At 40.4% G+C, this 18,543-nt stretch overlaps 1 protein-coding gene across 5 annotated transcripts in view; it reads left to right on the top strand.

Moving 5' to 3' along the window:
* The window catches only part of DROSHA (drosha ribonuclease III), a 103,403-nt gene that overhangs the window by 20,526 nt on the left and 64,334 nt on the right, over positions 1-18,543 (top strand). For all 5 annotated transcript variants that reach the window (XM_079779751.1, XM_079779750.1, XM_079779752.1 and 2 more), the window contains 7 exons: positions 1,391-1,545; positions 4,257-4,337; positions 8,036-8,122; positions 9,089-9,175; positions 14,949-15,020; positions 16,838-16,919; positions 18,017-18,091. In XM_079779751.1, the coding sequence (XP_079635877.1) occupies positions 1,391-1,545; positions 4,257-4,337; positions 8,036-8,122; positions 9,089-9,175; positions 14,949-15,020; positions 16,838-16,919; positions 18,017-18,091 (639 nt within the window). The remainder of the gene's footprint in view (positions 1-1,390; positions 1,546-4,256; positions 4,338-8,035; positions 8,123-9,088; positions 9,176-14,948; positions 15,021-16,837; positions 16,920-18,016; positions 18,092-18,543) is intronic.

The following is an 18,543-nucleotide window of genomic DNA, read 5'->3' on the forward strand; positions in this document are numbered from 1 at the left end:
TGCCACCCTCATTGTGTCGCCCAGGCTGAGAGGCGGTGTTCATGGTGGGTAAAAGCACTCACTGAACCAGCTGGCCTGCTGGCCTGCTCCTCCATCTGACATGCGACCTTCAGCAAGTGATTTAACTCTCTCTGTCTCCCTTTTGTCATCTGTAAAAGAGGGATGACATCTGTCTCATGGCGTACACTTGAAAATACAACTGTGTAGGAATTGGGGTTTTAAAAAAATATTTTTACTGATTTCAGAGAGAGGAAGGGAGAGGGAGAGAGATAGAAACATCAATGATGAGAGAGAATCATTGGCCAGCTGCCTCCTTCACGCACCCCCACACTGGGGATCGAGCCTGCAACCCGGGCATGTGCCCTGACTAGGAATCTTAATGGTGACCTCCTGCTTTATAGGTTGATGCTCAACCATTGAGTCACACTGCCTGGGTGGGGTTGGGTTTTGTTACTGTGCATTAATCTTTTGTAGGATTAATTAAATTCTAGGTCTGTTTTTTAGTTGTGCTAAAATACACATAGCACAAAATCATTTTAAGTACAGTTCAGTAGTGTTAAGTACATTTCACATATCTCCAGACTCTTTTCATCCTGCTAATCTGAAACTATTTCCATTAAACAGCAACTCCCATCTCCCTCCACCAGCCACTGGCACTGACCATTCTACTTTCTCTCTATGAATCTGACTACTCTAGGCACCTCCTATAAGAAAAATCACACAGTGTTTATCTTTTTGGACTGGTGCACTTAGCGTAATCCTGGGTCTGTTTTTATCCAGTCACTTTCAAAGTTTAAAATCATTTATTACTACTATTGAGAGAAAGCATTTAAACTCGAGTCTGGCCTTCAGAGCCATCCGTCTGGCAGTCACGACCCTTCAACCCTCACCTCCCAGGATGTTTCTGCGGGGCCTTTGCTGCAGCCTGTGTCCCTGTGCTCTCGCCTGCATGCTTTTGCGTGCAGTGCTCCCTCTGTTCCTTTCCTCTTGCTGCCTCCTCAGCCACCCACTCCACCTCCCTGCCTGGGTGGTGTGCACCCGTTCCAGAAACCGCCGGTGACTTTTCCAGATCAGGGACTTGCTCTTGTCTGAATTGCTGCACCTTTTAAAATATGTAACCCCATGCTACTGTGGCTTGCATTCTCTCCGGCACCAAGCCTTTCTCTGTAAAAATCTTTGTTTGCTTTCCCAGCTAGATCGTGACTTAGCATTATGGGCTGTATGACTTTTCATGGTATTGCTGAGCAGAGTGCTTGGCACTCAAATATTTGCTGAAAGGATAAACAACTGTCCTTACACTGAGAGGTTTGGGTCATTGGGAAGTCTCCGAGTGTAACCATCTTGTGAATGTCTTCAGCCTCTCTCCGTGTTTCCCCCTCACCTCTGTTAGAAAGTTCCAGTGAATCCGAATGTGAGTCCGATGAGGACAGCACCTGTTCTAGCAGCTCCGACTCTGAAGTTTTTGACGTCATCGCAGAAATTAAACGCAAAAAGGCCCATCCCGACCGGCTTCACGATGAACTCTGGTACAATGACCCAGGCCAGGTGCGCATGTGTTTTATGTTCTTGCTGGGAAGGGTGCAAACCCACACGTCACATTTATGACCCCAGGTCCAGAAGATGCATGTCGGCTGGTATTGAAACTGAATTTTCCTCTGGGCGCTGTGAGCCATTCTTCAGAGCTCATTTCCTCCAGCTTCAGAGTTCGGCTCCAAAGCATAAGCACCAGAGCAACTGTGCCTTGAATCATTTTTGACGACGTTGGTAAATCCTGGGTTAGGGAACCGGATAATGGCGCTGCCTCATTAAACTTGCAGTAAACGGAAGGAGACAAATGGTAGAGTGAGGGCGAGAGGACTTGTAGGTCTTTTTAAAAGTAGTTCATCTGGAAGGCATCTTTCAGCAATATAATAAACAATGTCTTCAGTCCTATAAGACTTCATATTTCTTAGTTAGTAATAGTCACAGTTCCATGTAAGCTCCTTTCCTTGTTAAGTATGTTTGAGCTAATGATGTCACCACTGGACACATTTTTATTTCTACTTACTGTTTTCTTATGAAGTACTACATAATACAAAATAGTATCTTTATAAGAGATTGGTATTTTACAAATATACAATGCAAGAAAAATAGCATCTAATGCATATGAAGTTATTAAGCATAATAAAACACATACCTATAAAAAGATAATTTAAAATTGAAATAAATTCATACCATACTATATTGAATGTTCTTTTGGCTCTTATTAGATGATGGCTAACTAAACTGTTTTTCTCAACAGAATTCCTATAGTTAGAATGCCCAACAGAAATGTACTTTGTGGTCCCTTTTGCTCTCTTGGAATTGAGCAGAAGTGTTTGCAGTTGTCAGTGCATTTTGACATTTACTTTGATACATTAATCATGCATATGATCTCTTAAATAGCTTCAGTGAGTTTTAATTCACATACCGTATAGATTACACACTTAAAGTGCCCAATTCAATGTTTTTTTTGGATATTCACAGGATTATACAACCATCATCACAATCCAATTTTAGAGCATTTCGTCTCCCCTGAAAGAAATCCTGTATCCATCAGTAGTCACTCCCCTGCCCCCAGGGTGTTTTTTTATGGCCTGTTCTCCTGTCCAGAGCCTGCCCCTTGGTTTCTGAGGGTTCTTAGTCCATCAGAGCACCCTGTGCGGCCTCACCATTTTGTTCACTAGCTCTGGTATTGTGTCCTCGGTACAGCCGAGCGTTAAAAGGGCTGATCTGCGTCAGGGCCCAGCCCCTGGTAAAGGCAGGAATGTGGGATGTCTGTCTGCTCTCCTGAAAATCACTGAGCATGATGTGATTTTCCACATTTCCCCTCACGAGTTGTGACCATCCCTGGGCGTGTGCTGTGACTCTTGAGGGCACCCCATCCCATCTCTGTTTGCCAGCTGTTACTTGGGATAATTACCTGATATTTTTTAAGGTAACAATGTTATTTCTCTGATGTACCACCTGGAGCTTTAGATTTCCCGGAAAGATAAAGTAAGTTATAGTTTTTCACTTTAATATTTTTTTTCAAAGTTTTATTGAGATATTGTCATTGGACACAATGAGTCACAAATCCCTAGAACTTTAAAGAAATATGTGTGTGTGTTTGTGTAAATATATATGTTATAATGTGTTGTGTGTGTGTGTGTGTGTGTGTTTATTAATACAAAGAGAGTGAGAAATGGAATTCAGCTTCCTTATTCTCCAAACTGATGCTCTGGTCTCCTTTTGATTGCATGCTGCCATTTATGTTGAATAAAGTCATGAGATGGCTCTTAAGACCCTTTAGGATTTGAACCTCAGTTCTGCTTGTTTGGTCTTCTTGCGCACATAAATGACCCATTCCATCGAGGTGGCTGTCATGTCCCGGGGGCATCACATTGGGTTTCTTCCTTCGCTTTGGTCCTCATGCTGGTGCCTCATATAGCATAACCATCTGCTTTTCCTGTCTTGTTTGGCTGTTCAGATAGTTCGTCTCTTTGAAGCCAGTGGTATCTCTATCTGCAATGACAATTTTTCCATTTTCTTTAAAATTACTAAGCATCTTATATGTATGCTATTTCTTTTACCTAGAATAAATATTCCTTGAGTACATGGACCCTTACCTATTTATCACTCCCCGCTCCACAATGCTTAGCAGTCGTCTTTCCACCCAGGAGTCGCTCAGGCATTATTCCCTTATTGAATCCTGTGGGTAGAGTTCAAGGCAGTGAAATGAATTCAGGTGAAAAACCAGACATAGGCTTACCTGATTCGTGTTGAACGTTTTCCTGGTTCTAGCAGGCATTTTCTTCTCTATGCTTCAGATACCTTTAGGTTTCTCTTTTGAAAACATTTAATCTGGTTACCTTCAAAGCATTTTATGTGCTTCAAAGTATATAAAATATGCTTTTCTTTTGTGAAAGAGCCATTTTTCCTGAAGTAAGAAATAGGAGGAACATACTGAAAAGTGGTCGGAGAAGATGGGGACAAGCAGTGCGCCGACACTGATATTTTCTGCTTGGCCGCACAAATCACTTGGGGATCCAGCGTTGCCATACGGTTTCCTTCTACCAGACAGTGTGGACAGTGTGCAGCTTTATTGGTTTTAGATCATCTGTGTAATTTTCTAACTGTGACAGCCTCTTCAGAGCTTCAGGACTCCTGACGTTAAAACCCACATAATTCCATGGAGCATCAGCTTGCATGGTGGGGACTTGCCCCCAGTAAAACTAATTCCTTTCTGTCTCTAACAGATGAATGACGGACCACTCTGCAAATGCAGCGCAAAAGCCAGACGCACAGGAATTAGACACAGCATCTACCCCGGAGAAGAGGTAACTGCTTTGGGTTATTACGTTTGTATGCACCGAGAAGCCAGCAGAGACAGATGCCGTTGCTATTTCCCGTGTAAATGAAATAAGATCATTGAAAAGTATTTTCATATTCCCCAATAGTCTCCGGTACTGATAATTGGAGAAGAAAAGTACTTGGGTTTGGGTTTGGAGTGGGGAATATCATCAAGGAAACCATCACACTGGCCAAGTGTCTTTGAGTTGGTTTTTATTCTTTTAAAACTGTACCTGGTGTAATATTTTTTCCATATTCTTATCACAATTGGCTCTGAAGTACCCTGGAGTAACGATCTCACTAAGGTATATAAGGTACATGTCCTCTTTCCTTGAGGGACGTGGGAATGCTGTTGTCTTTGTTCGCCTGTGTTCCCACTACACTGAGTAGCACATGGACTGTTCTAGCTCTGTGCCCCAGCCCCTGGTCCATCAGGGACACTCCAAATATGCTTGACTGATTAAGTTGAATACTTTCACATATTGGATTTATATATAATTACTCCCTTTCAATTCTCTCCCTTCTTTTACCCCCTTCTCACCCGCCTCTTCTCCATTATTCTTATAAGTTATTCTTACTAATCTCAGGATTAATTGCCACTAGGCAATTTCATCAATTCCAGATACATTTGGGGACCAGGGCAATAACCACTGGGTGGATTTGTAAACAGAGTGGACCTACTGTAAGCCAGACCTTGATGAAGATTTTGTTTGCTACCTTGGCCTCATGTCCCCCACTCGACTGGAAAATGAGGACAGGCATTCAGTGTCTGAGAATTAGTGTTGATTCAGATGCTGTGTCCAGCATCTGAACTGCCAGGATTTCCTCTTTCTCTAATGAACTGTTACCTGGGTAAATGGCCATAGGTTCTTTGGGGAAGGACATTTTGTCATGAACATTTTGTTTGAAATGGTGTTGCAAGGCTTCCTGGGAACGGTCCACCTCTTTCGTCAATGGATATCAGTTCAAAAAACTTGATCAGATCTGGAACTGGGCAAGGGAACATGACTTATTGGAGCAACCTCCCTTCCATCACTTGGTCATCACTCTTGATTTCTTCTGTTGGTACAAACTAAGTTGGTATTCTTGTCAGCTACCCATCTATTTTCTACCCAAGGACAGACACCCTGTTCTGTCGACTCTTACGTGACTGTGTGTCAGATTTCCTGGGCTGCCCCTTCCATCTTGCTGGTCCTCATGGTAATCGTGTGACCTAGCTTGTAACAGCCCGTCGTCTGTCTGGCCTCCCTTGTTTCAGAGTCCTGTCATGTGGTTGCTGTCAGCAAGCTGTGCTCTGTGACAGCCTCTCTAGTCAGCCCTGGCCTGCACAGAAGGCCACCCCTGCACCAGCACATTCCTTTTGATCCTGTCCTCCGGGCTTTCCATAGAATATGATTATCTGGTATATTTTTTTCCAGTCATAGGTATTCAGTCCATTCCAGTGTGCCCACTTCCTTGAATCTTTGGATTTCTTCCTCCTCTGTCCATCATGACAGTTTTGGTATTTTGACTTTACTCTGAGCGGGCCATCGCTTTTTCATGCTTTTAGGAGACACCCTAGAAAGGAGTTGCCAGCATCTCCTGGCATCCTGGAACCCCGAATGCTCCCAAACCAGTAAAGTCTTCCTTAAGGAGTTGTGTGTTCTGGCCCTTTTGTTCAGGCACTCTCAGCCTCCGGTCCTGTGCAGACTCCTGCTGGCACACACTGGCTAGTGCTTACAGGTCCTCTGGGCATAAACTCCTCCCAGCACCTCCCCAGCTGGGCTATGTCGGGAAATGACCCTAATTATAGGTCTTGTCAGCCAGGAGGGGAGACTGATTGGGTCCTGGGGTGAGGGGATGTGAGGTGGGGATGTTTTCAGGTCCCTGACTTTGGCATAGCAGACCTATCTTGGTTGGCTGTCAATTGTCTTTAAGGTCCACCCACTCTGACTTTGATAAGCCCTGGGCTTGGTCCTGATTTGCTCTGACCTCTCCCTGCAGGTGAGAGCTTCTTTGTGTGTCCCAACAGACCCTCTAGTTTTCCCATCTGGCTTTCAGTTTCCTGTCTCTTCTGCTGTTCACGTCTATAGAGCAGGGGTGGGGAACGTCCAGCCTGCGGGTCCTATAACGCCTGTGAAATCACTTGGTCTGGCCCTGCCAAGGCATTAGGGGTGAGTTAATGAAATGTTTGACCAAATATAGCAGGCTGATTTTTAAGTTGATAATTTTGTCTGGCCTGAGACTGTTATAAATATCCAAATGGCCCTTGGCAGCAAATAGGTTCCCACCCCTGCTGTAGATTAATTCATATACCTGGGAACTTGTTAGAAATGTAGATTCTCAGCCACTTCAGCTTCTGAGTCAAACTCTGGAGATGTGGAGCAAGCAGTCTGAGATTTAGCAAGCCCTTCAGGTGATTTAACTAAAGTTTGAGGAGTATGGTAGAGTAGCCATCTATTCATTGTCCTTATAGCTACTATTCTCTCATAGTCTTAAACCCCTGCTTCCATTGGTACACCTCCCATTTCATCGTCTTTGAAAGTTTCAGTAGGTGTGCCATCCAGTGCCAGGGGCTGTGTGCTCCACCTACCCCCATAATGGGGTCTTTATTGCCAGTTGCATGATAAGTGATTTCTCTCCCAAACCCCATCTTATCTCTCCTGCTTTTTTTGGGTCACTCTTGGTACCAACTGTCCCACATTGGATTTTCCAGAAGCAGATGCTAAGATGGAGTTTGGGGCGCATGATGCTTCTTTGAAAGGAAGGAGGTGTAAGCAGGATTGGACAGAGGGATTAATCAAACTATGAGTCAGCCCCAACAAAGCCCCATCAGCCGAGGAATGAGCATTGCCCGTTGACTTGGGCTTCGCTGGCTGGCCTTTATACTTCTCTCCACACTGGGCAGCGGTCCTTCCGTGCATGGTCTGGGGCACGCATCTCTGCGTCCCTCACAGCACACCCACGGTTCAGTCCACTGATGCTTCTTTTACTCGGTCAGTTTTCCTTTTCCTGACTTAAGCTCCACGATATCCTGTTCCACCACCTCTCACGCTTCCTTCATTTCTGGTCCCTTCTGTTCACTATCTCCCCCGCCCCCATTAAAACATATTGCTAATCCTCCGGAGGTGATTTTTCCTGTCCCTTTTTTTTCAGTTTATTGGGAGTTTAGCCAAAATTCAATTATTGTGTTATTTTACAAAAAAAGAGATATAAATTGAGATTTTTTTATATATATATATTTTATTGATTTTTTACAGAGAGGAAGAGAGAGGGATAGAGAGTTAGAAACATTGATGAGAGAGAAACATCGATCAGCTGCCTCTTGCACACCCCCCACTGGGGATGTGCCTGCAACCAAGGTACATGCCCTTGACCGGAATCGAACCCGGGACCCTTGAGTCTGTAGGCCGACGCTCTATCCACTGAGCCAAACCGGTTTCGGCTAAATTGAGATTTATAAAGATCTTTATGTTGTATGAGACTGTCCTATTGCACATGAAGAAATGAATTGAATACTGGGGACCAGCCAGCCCTTTTTTATTCGTCTAATTAATGGAAGATGGAATACTGTTCTTTCCTGCTATCCTGTGAAGGAGCACACAGAAACCTCTTTAGTTAGACATGCAGCTAGAAAATACAGTCTAATTTAAATAAAAGTACTTTGCTTATTTACTTTCAATATCACTTATGTTCTTTCCCTCAGGCCATCAAGCCCTGTCGTCCTATGACCAACAATGCTGGCAGACTTTTCCACTATCGAATTACCGTCTCCCCTCCTACAAACTTCTTAGTAAGTTCCTTACAAAATCAGATTTCATTTATTTTAAAATGTAAATAGGTTGAATGTGTGTAAATAGGTTAAAATGTGAATAGACTAAATAGTGATTCAGTTCTTAAACGTTCTTTCTTTTAAAATATCCTATTTTTATGTTAATAAAATTGGCCTTTATCATTAATGACATTTATGATAAATGTACTAGTGTGTATGTGTGTGTGTGTGTGTGAAAAGTTTAAAAGAATAATGTTCAGTACCTATGTAAAAAAGATATCTTTTAGGTTATTAGTCTTGATAATTCCATATTTAGCATTTAGAATTAAAAATAGTGGGTTATAAGAATGGCATAAGGAAGAGAGTCTCATGCATAGAGCAGCATTTGTAAGTTTTAATTACAGACTCAGTTTTCAGTAATTAAGATCTTGGGCATCATGCAGGAATTGCTTTGTTACACATTTGGTGGGTGGCTTCTCCTTGGAGGCCCTGGGAATGGAGCTGTGAGGGCCGAGATCTGGCACCGGGCCTTTCAGAGCCTTCCAGGTGGTTAGTCTTGACCATCATGACCTGAGTCTTTTTTTCATTTCGAGCTTTGAGTCAGCTGCGTTATTATCTTGTTCTTGTTAGGACTTCTGTTTGTTCAGAAATATAGATCAGTAAGAACAGCACTGGTAGTATTGTGGGTTAAATAAAGCAATTTCCTAGAAAATGAAGTCAGATAGCCTTTCCCCCCCTTTTTGGCATCTGTGACAAAATGTCTTGATTGTCTCAGTATATAAGTATTACTGAAGCCAGAGAATTCCACCAAGCCAGACAATTTCTCCTAAAATTAAACTTTTAAGTTCTCCCTGATGTTTGGACAAACATTGAGAAAGTTTGTGGAGTCCTGATATTTTTCCTGGTGGTTGCTTTGTGTCTGATGGATTTGTGCACATCAAATCATGCCGTTATTTAATTCAAATGTGTGTTTCTGTATGCTTTCAGACTGACAGGCCCACTGTTATAGAATATGATGACCATGAGTATATCTTTGAAGGATTTTCTATGTTTGCACACGCCCCTCTAACTAATGTAAGTATGTGCTCATTGGCTGCCTTTCCCTGTCCCTGCACCCCCACCTTCCCTGTCCTCCCTTCATTCTTCTAAAACTCAAAATAAATTTCCTTTCACCTGACTTCTAAGTCACATTTACTTTGTGTCCTCCCTCTGCGTGAGCTGCAGGAAGTCTGTGGCAGGCTGTGTCAGGTGGGAGTGTGACATGTGTGCTAATGAGTCACAGGTTTGTTTCCCATTAAATGGTGTAAGTAAACATCTCAGAATAACATTTTGAGAGTGTGAAAGATTGAAAAAGAAGGATAAACTGTGGAGTACTAGTAACATGTCAGAGCTATTTGGGGTTGGGTGTCCTTCAAAGGAAGGTTGGAAAGTTTTAAGAAGAATTTGCTGTTTAGTCTCTGAGCAATAGAAAAAGAAATAGAGCTGGTTTAGGACATCTGGAACCTGAATTAATTTCATGCAGTTTTCCGCTTTTGAATCCCAGGAATATGTCTTCTTTAAGGGACTTTGTCTGACATACAGATCTATGATGTTTTTATACAGGTATTAAGGCTGCTCTGTTAGTAATCGGTTCAAATGGAAGTTCTGTATCTTAGGAGTCAAAAGCTTTGTCTCAGAGCTGGCAGTCTTGGGAATTGTCTTATTCCGTGTTCCATTTGGACATAGAGTGTATTTGCTGGCAGCTCACGGAGAGTGCAGCAGTATACTTTATCCAGCCTAGACGTCGTTATAGAACTTACTGAGTTATAGCTATGGTGTAGCTACCTCAAAATAGAATGTTCTCTAACCTTTCTGGTTTGGTTACAAGAAATTATGCAGTTTGAAAAGTTATTTTAGTATTGTTTACTTAAAACTTGAAATTCTGTTCCTCTGGAGAGTAAAGATTCATCTTTGCCAAACCTTGTTTCTTTCTATCATTTCTTTTTTTCTTTATAAGTGGACATGATTCCATAGTAGTGATACTAATTTAAAACAAATTGTTTTCTTATTGTTTTTATTCCACAGTATATTTTATCCCAGATAATTTTCTTTGAGAAGATGAGTACATTGTAAATGTAAAAATAAAATCATTTGTTTACCTCCAGGATGGACCATAGTATATACTAAAGAGTATGATATTGGACCATTCTTTTTTTAAAAAAATTAGGTATAATTAATATATAACATGTTAGTTTCAGGTATACAACATAATGGTTCAATAGTTGTATATATTGTGAAATGATTACCACAATGAGTCTAGTTAAAATTTGTCACCTTACATAGTGACATAATTTTATATTGGACTATTCTTAAACAATCTATATGAAAAGGCATTAGGAAGTTTTTGAATTTTGATGGTTTTGTTGTCTTTGTAAATATATTAAATTTTTTTTCTTTTTTTGGAAGAGAGAGAGAGAAAGAGAGAGAGAGAGAGAGAGAGAGAAACATTGATGTGAGAGGGAAACATTGATTGGTTGCCTCCCGTAAGCATCCTAACCAGGGACAGAAGCACAACCTGGGCATGTGCCCTGACTGGGAATCGAACCAGCAACCTTTCTGTGCATGGGACAATGTTCTACCAACTGAGGCACACTGGCCAGGGCTGCTGTCTTTTTCTAAATGTCTCAGTGAGGCACTCAGACCTTTTTGACACCAAATCTCCTAGTCTTAGAGTAGGAAAGGCTTTGAGAAGTCCTCTAGTCCAACTTCCCCTCCCTATTGCACTTCTCTCTTTTTTGCCCTTCAAAGGATTTGCAAATACAAATAATTTAGTTACCATGAAAATATTTTAAAATACCTATCATCTTATTTTTTTATTCCCTAGAGTAGTGTAGATCTTACTTTAACTTTTAGGATCACCTTCATTAAAGAAGGAAAGCAGTTTGGCTTCAGAGAGACCAAAGTTTTAAACATTATTGAATTCCTCTTACTATCTGTATGATTTGACATTTCAGTTTTTATAAGCCTTTCTTATCTTAAGATAGAGGTATTAGTTTTAGCAATAGGCTTTTGTAAAAAAAAAATGAGATGAAACATGAAAAGTGTTTATCATACAGTGCTTGGCACAATAAATATTGAAGTTCTTATTTTGGAAAATATGTCAGAAAGACTTGGGTTTGCATCTTTCTTCTAATTCTTTTTTGTTTTTAAAAACAAATTCTTAATATCTGTGATTTTGGACAAGTGATTCTATGAGCTTTATTAAAATCCCTTAGGCACTGAGAGGCTGTTAATGCTAAATTAATTGTAGTTGTTACTGTTATCATAAAATAAAATATAGGACTGGAAAATTCCTGGCTTCTGCATATATTTTATATAAAAATATTCAAGTTCTCAAAATTTGAGAACTTAACTCTGTAATGAGAAGATAAGCCCCATCATTTATGTTAGAGATGTTGATAAAATAAATTGAGTATTAAGCTGAGTGTTGTACAGTTCATAGAAATTAGATCTATCAAAGGCCTCTTGAATTTGAAGTAACCTCCCAAGAAAGGGAATTATTAAATCGCTGTACTGATCTGATTCATTTTCTTGTTGGAGAGAGCAAGCACATCAGGAAGAATGGCATGCAAATGATTGTAATGTGAGAATCTCAACCAAATCTAGTTCTGACAAGTTCTCTTCAGAACTTTAATGGAAGTGGATGGAAAGCCTTGTTGGCTAAGTATAGAACGTTCCGGGAGAATTTAATCATTTTATGTAATACAGTTATTAGTACTTATAATACCTGATGCTACTAAGGCCTTTGGCAATATAATCAAATTATAAAGATAAACATATTAGGTGCATAATATCTTATCCTGTCCACAAAAGCACCACAAAGCCCCAGGACCATTTCCTCCTGCCTTCATTGGCTTCCCATTTCCAGCAGCCTCACCGGACTGGATTTGGTCATTTAGTGGCTGGAAGTAGTAGAGTTGAGGAAGTTTTTATTTTTTATTTTTAAACTTAACTTTATTTTTGAAAGGGGTGTTTTCTTTAGGAGTTTTTTTTTTGTCTTGTTTTATTTTTTTGCTTGTTTTTGGTATGGTGAGATAGGAGTTAGTGTCAGCCAGTATCCAAAGATGTTTTAAGAAATGATGGTACGTATTTATATTATCTGGCCAATTAAGCTTCCAATCAATCGAGATTCCGATTATGTTGGCAAATGACAAGTTCTCTCTGTGTCTTAGAGAAGATGAAAGTTTGAATAGAAGCGGAGATCCTGCCTTCCCAATGGTGTGTCTGAGAAGGACTCAGGTTGCCACTGTGCTCTCTCTCTGCCTGGCTCCTTACTGCTCCCAAGGCCTCTAGTCCTTTCTCTTTCGGATACCCTCTCCCTGAGTAATGGAGGCTCACCCACGGTTTTTCCTCCTGTGCATATCCTGATCCCCGCCAAGTTGATATTTATAGCTGTGACATAGGGCTCCATGCTTCACACTGCAACTTCATACTGCCTGTTGGGCATACCCACGTTAGTGTCCCCTTAAGGTACCTCATCCTCAACCTGTGCGAAACCGAACTCGTCATCTTTCCCACGGACTGAGTTTGAGTACTCAGGGAGTACCCCATGAATTTCTTTGTATTAATGCCATTGTGATGTGTCTGGTCACTTAGGCCAGAAACCCAGAAATTATTCTCAATTCTTTCTTCTTTCTTACCTCCACATCAGAATGGTCACTGTGTATTTCAGTCACATCTCCTATGTTTAAAAATATTCCCCTCCTTTTCCAGTCTTCTCTTCATTTGGCTCCTGGACTGTTTCAGTAGACTCTGGTCTTCTGGTTTCCTGCCTCGCTCCCTTCCATACCATCCCCACACCGTTTACTTAGCCACTCATCCAAAGTGTGAACTGTGATGGTCTCTTACTCAAACTGCTTGAAGGACTTCTCATTGATAGGATAAGCCCTGAATTTTACATTGTTTGTAAAATTTGCATAATATGGTTCAGTGGTCGCCAACCTTTCGGACCTCACGGACCTCCAGTGGTTCGCGGACCACCGGTTGGCGACTGCTGCTCCAAAGGTTTCCTTAAACCAGTGTTCGCCAACCTTTTGGACCTCACAGACCACCGGTTGGCGACCGTTGATAAAGTTCATACTTTCCTGTCTAGAAACACCTTGCTTCTCTCTCTCCACCCACTTTATTCCTGAACAACTAAATCACTTGTTATTCCCCTGGTTCTCTTTTCTTTGTCTTGCTAGAAACTAAATACCTGCTCTTCCCCAAGTTAGTTTTCCTGGATGACCTGGAAAACCCCTGCCCCTCTTTGAAGACTCAACTCAAATGTTACCTCCTTTGGTCCTTTTGAACTTTATACTCTCCGTTTGCATTTTTGTTTTTAATTGTACCTACAAGTTACATTGCACTATGTTCTTTTTTTAGATCCTTGCCTTTTAAAATGGTAGGGGCTGTGACTTTTAGGGTGAACCTAAACGTCATTGTTAGCAAAGAGTAGGTATTTACAAAATATGAATGATGCCCAAATTTGTAGCTCTCACATCATTTTTAAATATAGGACTAAAAAGACCTTAAAATGTTAGTGGCTTTAGCCTGTTGTTTCAGTTGTTTTATAACTCATTTATTACCATAAGAAGGTTGAATATGGATCTCTTATTAAATTATGAGTTTTACTCAAATCAGCCATTATCCTTTAAAAAAATGAAAAAGCACCTAAGAACTAAATTTCATTTCTGAGAAAACTTTCCAGTAGATGGCATTATAAGACTATTTTTGTTTTACTTACCATTCCTTTGGTAGAATTAAAATTTGTTCCTTTCTGATTGCTATGGTTTGTATAAACGGTTACATTTATATAAAATTGTCTTATGGACAGACAGATTGAGTGCCTAGAAAAACCGACTTAACACATCTCTAGGGCTTCTGAGTATTATTTTCCCCAAGTAATCAGCCAAACCACTGCAGTAACTCCACACCTTCCCTTTCTCATTCCTCCCTTCATTCAAAAGTATACTTAAGGAAAACCTATTATGTCTAGACATGAGGCTAGTGTCTGATGACACATTGGTAAAACAAGACAGGTGTGGATTTATTTAACATGAGCCTTCATTTTCACATGAACCCTGAGTATTAGAACAGGTAATGAGAGGTATTATACTCTAGTGGCTTAGAGCTGGCTGGGGTGTAGAGCAACATTTCTGAACTCACCAGCTACCAGTTGGTTACCTTAGGCAAGGGTCTGATGACTCTGCCTCAGTTTCCCCACTGTACAAGGGGGATAATAAATTGTGCCTATCTCATAGGGATAGCTACATGGGTGACAATATGTGAAGCATTAGAACAGCGCCTGGCTCAGGAAATGCTATCTATTATTATTCTTATCATACTTTATTATGATTATTACCACGGTTGGTTTTGCTCCGGAGCCAGATAGACAGCTTGACTTGTGTGCACGTAGTGACTTAGGAATCTGTAACCGATGAGTTGTCAGCCTGCTATCCCTGATCTGCCTGAAGAGCCAAAGTTCTGAAAGATTAAAAAAACGAGAAAAATAAGTATTTAAGTGGTTTTATTAGTTCTTTAGAGCCAATTTGGTTGGTTTTAATGGGTTCTTGTCACGTTTGTGTTGTTGCTCATACAGTTAATTAAGCACCAGCATTATGCAGGTTTCCTGTAGAGGCAGGGCCAGCTGGGCGCCTGCCATGAAAACCAGCAGTTGTGGTCAAGCTCGCCTGCAGCATTGTGAGCAGCTTAGGTTAAGTGGAACTTTCTCGTTTGGGTCATGGTCTTCTGGGTCAGGTTGCCAACACGTGCTCATTGTGAGCCTCGGGGATGGTGTTGCAGACTGAACCTCTTCTTATTCTTGCAGATTCCACTGTGTAAAGTGATCAGATTCAACATAGACTACACGATCCATTTCATCGAAGAGATGATGCCTGAGGTAAGGCAGAAGATTGCTTAGCAGCTTTGTCTTTTGTTTATTCCACACTTATATCTTGAAAGCATTGGACTTGGCCAGCTCTGGCTTTGGCCTCAGGAATACCCCTAACGTTTTGTGGTCACTGTTGCAAGGGTCAGTGAGATGGAGCTCTAGGAACAAGGTTAAAATTCGGGCCATTTTTCAACTTCTGAATCCATTACTCCTTGTTTTGCATTTACTGATAGTAACTTTACATTCGTTTCTGGTTTGTTTTGGATAGGGGACAGACTTTGATTACTGGTTGTTATCAGAGGAAATTAGGGTAGTGAAACCGAATCTGATAGCTGTTGGAATAATCTTATTCATTATCTCCAATGACAAGATCGGTGCTTGGTTCATTTTTCTTCCCATATATTTACATATTTTTCCTAATTGTTTTTCATTGCGGCTGCTCAGCAGCAGATTTATCTAAATATATGCAAGAGGTTTAAAATTCCAAAGCAAGATTAATGTGAATCTCAGAATGATTCATTGCCTGATCTTGAATTTAGTGATGTCAACAAATCACACTAAGAAATAACAACTAGACAGCAAACAAGCCTGTGCACTTAACCTTGTGTTGGAGTTGGGGTCGATTTCCTGAGCCCCCGGCTCTCCTTGCAAACCTTGTTTAACAGCGCAGCTCTGTCATGGGCAGCCGGGCACCAGCAGGAATTGATAAGCATGACATACATGCTTAGTTTGCACCTATTTCATTCAAAGCAAGTCCTGGTAATTCTACCTGTCTTTCAAAAAGAATTAAAGAGAAAGGGCCACCCCCCTCATTCTCTAGCTTAAAAGGGCTTTTTGCTTCCTTTTGATTTTTAAGGTCATAAGCCTTCATTTGCTATTGTAAAGGTTTATGAGTCTGGAGTTATCTCACGCAGGGTGATTTATGAACCCCGAGCAAAACAAATAGGAAGGAAGAATTATGAGACATGTCTTAGTTGCAAATATATCATCTGTTAAGCTTGTTTACTGGAGAAATTTTGGTCCAAAGTTTTGTAGTTTTTCGTAGCCCTTTTATTTGCCTTCATTAAGAATTTGAACTTTTTTGGCATGAAAGACCTCTATTCATGGTCACTCTATAACAGTGATTCTGGGAGTGTTTGGGGGATGGCAGGGAGCAGGGGTGGGGTGAGCGGGACAAACCTATCAGAGCCTACTGGCGCGCGTGTGTGTGTGACTTGAATTAACAAAAAGTGCCCAGGAGATTCTGATTTTATAATTGGGTTAGAAAAATATGACATAAAGACGACTTCGTTTTTATTTTATTTTTTAAATAATAATTCTTTATTGTTGAAAGCATTACATATGTCCCGTTTTCCCCCCCATTGACCCGCTCTAGTCTGTCCCCCCACCCCAGGCCCTCACCACCTTGTATATGCATGGCCTCATCTGTGTCCATGGGCCATGAATATAAGGTCCTTGGTTGATTACCTCCCACCCACCCACCTTCCCTCCAAGATTCCGCACTCTGTTCAATGCTTCCATGTCTCTGGTTTAACTCCCTTCATAAGACGACTTAGTGTTTTAATTTCACATCATTTTACTCGTACATTGGGAAGGACTGGGTTCACATTTTCTTAGGAAACCTAAAGCCATGCTTGCCTACTTCATTTGTGTCTCAAGCCAATGAGCTGTTCTTTGTAGGATGGTGGTCAAACTTTTTAGGAAAGTACATGGTTTTAGGATAGTTTCAACAGACACTTCTTAAGGCACTTGACTAGAACAAGTTGAACCTTCAGTTAATATATATTTGCAGAATTATAGTAATTTGATTTTGGTTTATTTTTCAGAATTTTTGTGTGAAGGGACTTGAACTCTTTTCATTATTCCTATTCAGAGATATTTTGGAATTGTATGACTGGAATCTTAAAGGTAAATAATAGGATTTAAAGAAAAGTGTGATGCATAAAGAAAATTGTGGTGTATGGTGGGGGGAGCATAATTGAAATTTCTCTTATTTTTTGAAATACCCAGGGAAAAGTGTGATTCATAGGAATGCTTGCTATCATCTGACACGAATAACTTCTTAAGGGTCTTATTTTAATACAATTTGACAGTGTCTGTTGCCTAAGATTACCATTATCCATTTCCTAACTGATATGTAAGAAGATGGTATCAGTTATTATAAGTAATTAGCTTGATTTATGTGCATTGGGGAAAACCTCATTAGTTAATATTTTAAATCTATTGAACTTTACTGTAATATGAACTTCCAAGATTACAGTTTATCAAAACAGAACTTTGCTTTAACCTCAAAACACACTTCATAACCTGCGAGCTACATAGATTCAGCACCTTGTCCTTGGATCTTGGATAATAGTTACTCTTTGGAGGTGTCTTCATTCCAGCGGACAGTTATTTATTTTCTAAACCGTGTATTGATGAATGGCTTTTCAAACCAAGTTTTTAGTAGTATTTCTCTCTATTTTTCTCCAGTCCTATTGATTAAAATGGAAAGGAATTAAAACACAAGCATATTATATCACCCAGTATTTCAATTATAACAAAAATCTTTTTATGTTTTGAATTTCTAAAAATAGTTTTCCCTTATCCTCCTATACAATAAAAGGCTAATATGCAAATTGTCCCTTCGACTGGGAGTTCAACCATGGGGTGCGGCCGGCCTGCCAACCACCCACGGCCCCTCCTGGCTGGCCCAGCCCGATTGCCCCACCTGTGCATGAATTCGTGCACTGGGCCTCTAGTGTTCCATGAAGTACATGTCCTCGGCTTTCATTCTCCTCTTACATTCGTAGTCTCCTCACTTCAGTCTTCCTGGGATGTTTGTGGTGGTTACCTTAGGACTGATGTACAAGAAGAAGAGTGGTTTTTTAAATTTTTTTATTTTTATGCCCCTACTTTTAGTGGTGTTTGTCATTATAATGAATCTTAGGAATTAAGTTGCAGTATTTGTTTTCTAAGCCTGTTTTTATTAATTTTTTTCTTATCTTTCCACTTGTTTGCTTTAGGTCCTCTGTTTGAAGACAGCCCACCCTGCTGCCCAAGATTTCATTTCATGCCACGTTTTGTAAGATTTCTTCCAGGTAAATCTTTTGGCTTGTCTGTGACCCATGGAAATTGTGTCTGAAAATAAGCCTGCCATTCTCCTTTCAGTCTTTCAGGCAAATTTCCCACCATAGACACTGGTAATTTTCTACTTCTAGGTCAGGCATAAAAATGTAAAATTATACACGCTGATGTGTACCCTTACGTAATTTATGGTAGCCCCAAATTAGATGAGCAGTGGGAGAATTGATTGATAAAATTTGAAATTTCACTTGATAAAATATCACGTAAGTGTTAAAATTCATTTGGAAATATGCATGTGGCTTAAAAATGCAAAGAGTTAATTGGAAAACAATAACTATAACATTTTATATACAATCTGACTATAACTGCTAAAAATTACTGCAATAGTAGCTGTATTAAGGTAGTGGTATTACAGTGCTTTTTTTCTATTTTTTTTTTTACATAGACTTCTACTTATTTTACAGTG

Source organism: Cnephaeus nilssonii (assembly GCF_951640355.1).
Source record: "Cnephaeus nilssonii genome assembly, chromosome: 2".
Lineage (NCBI taxonomy): Eukaryota > Metazoa > Chordata > Mammalia > Chiroptera > Vespertilionidae > Cnephaeus > Cnephaeus nilssonii.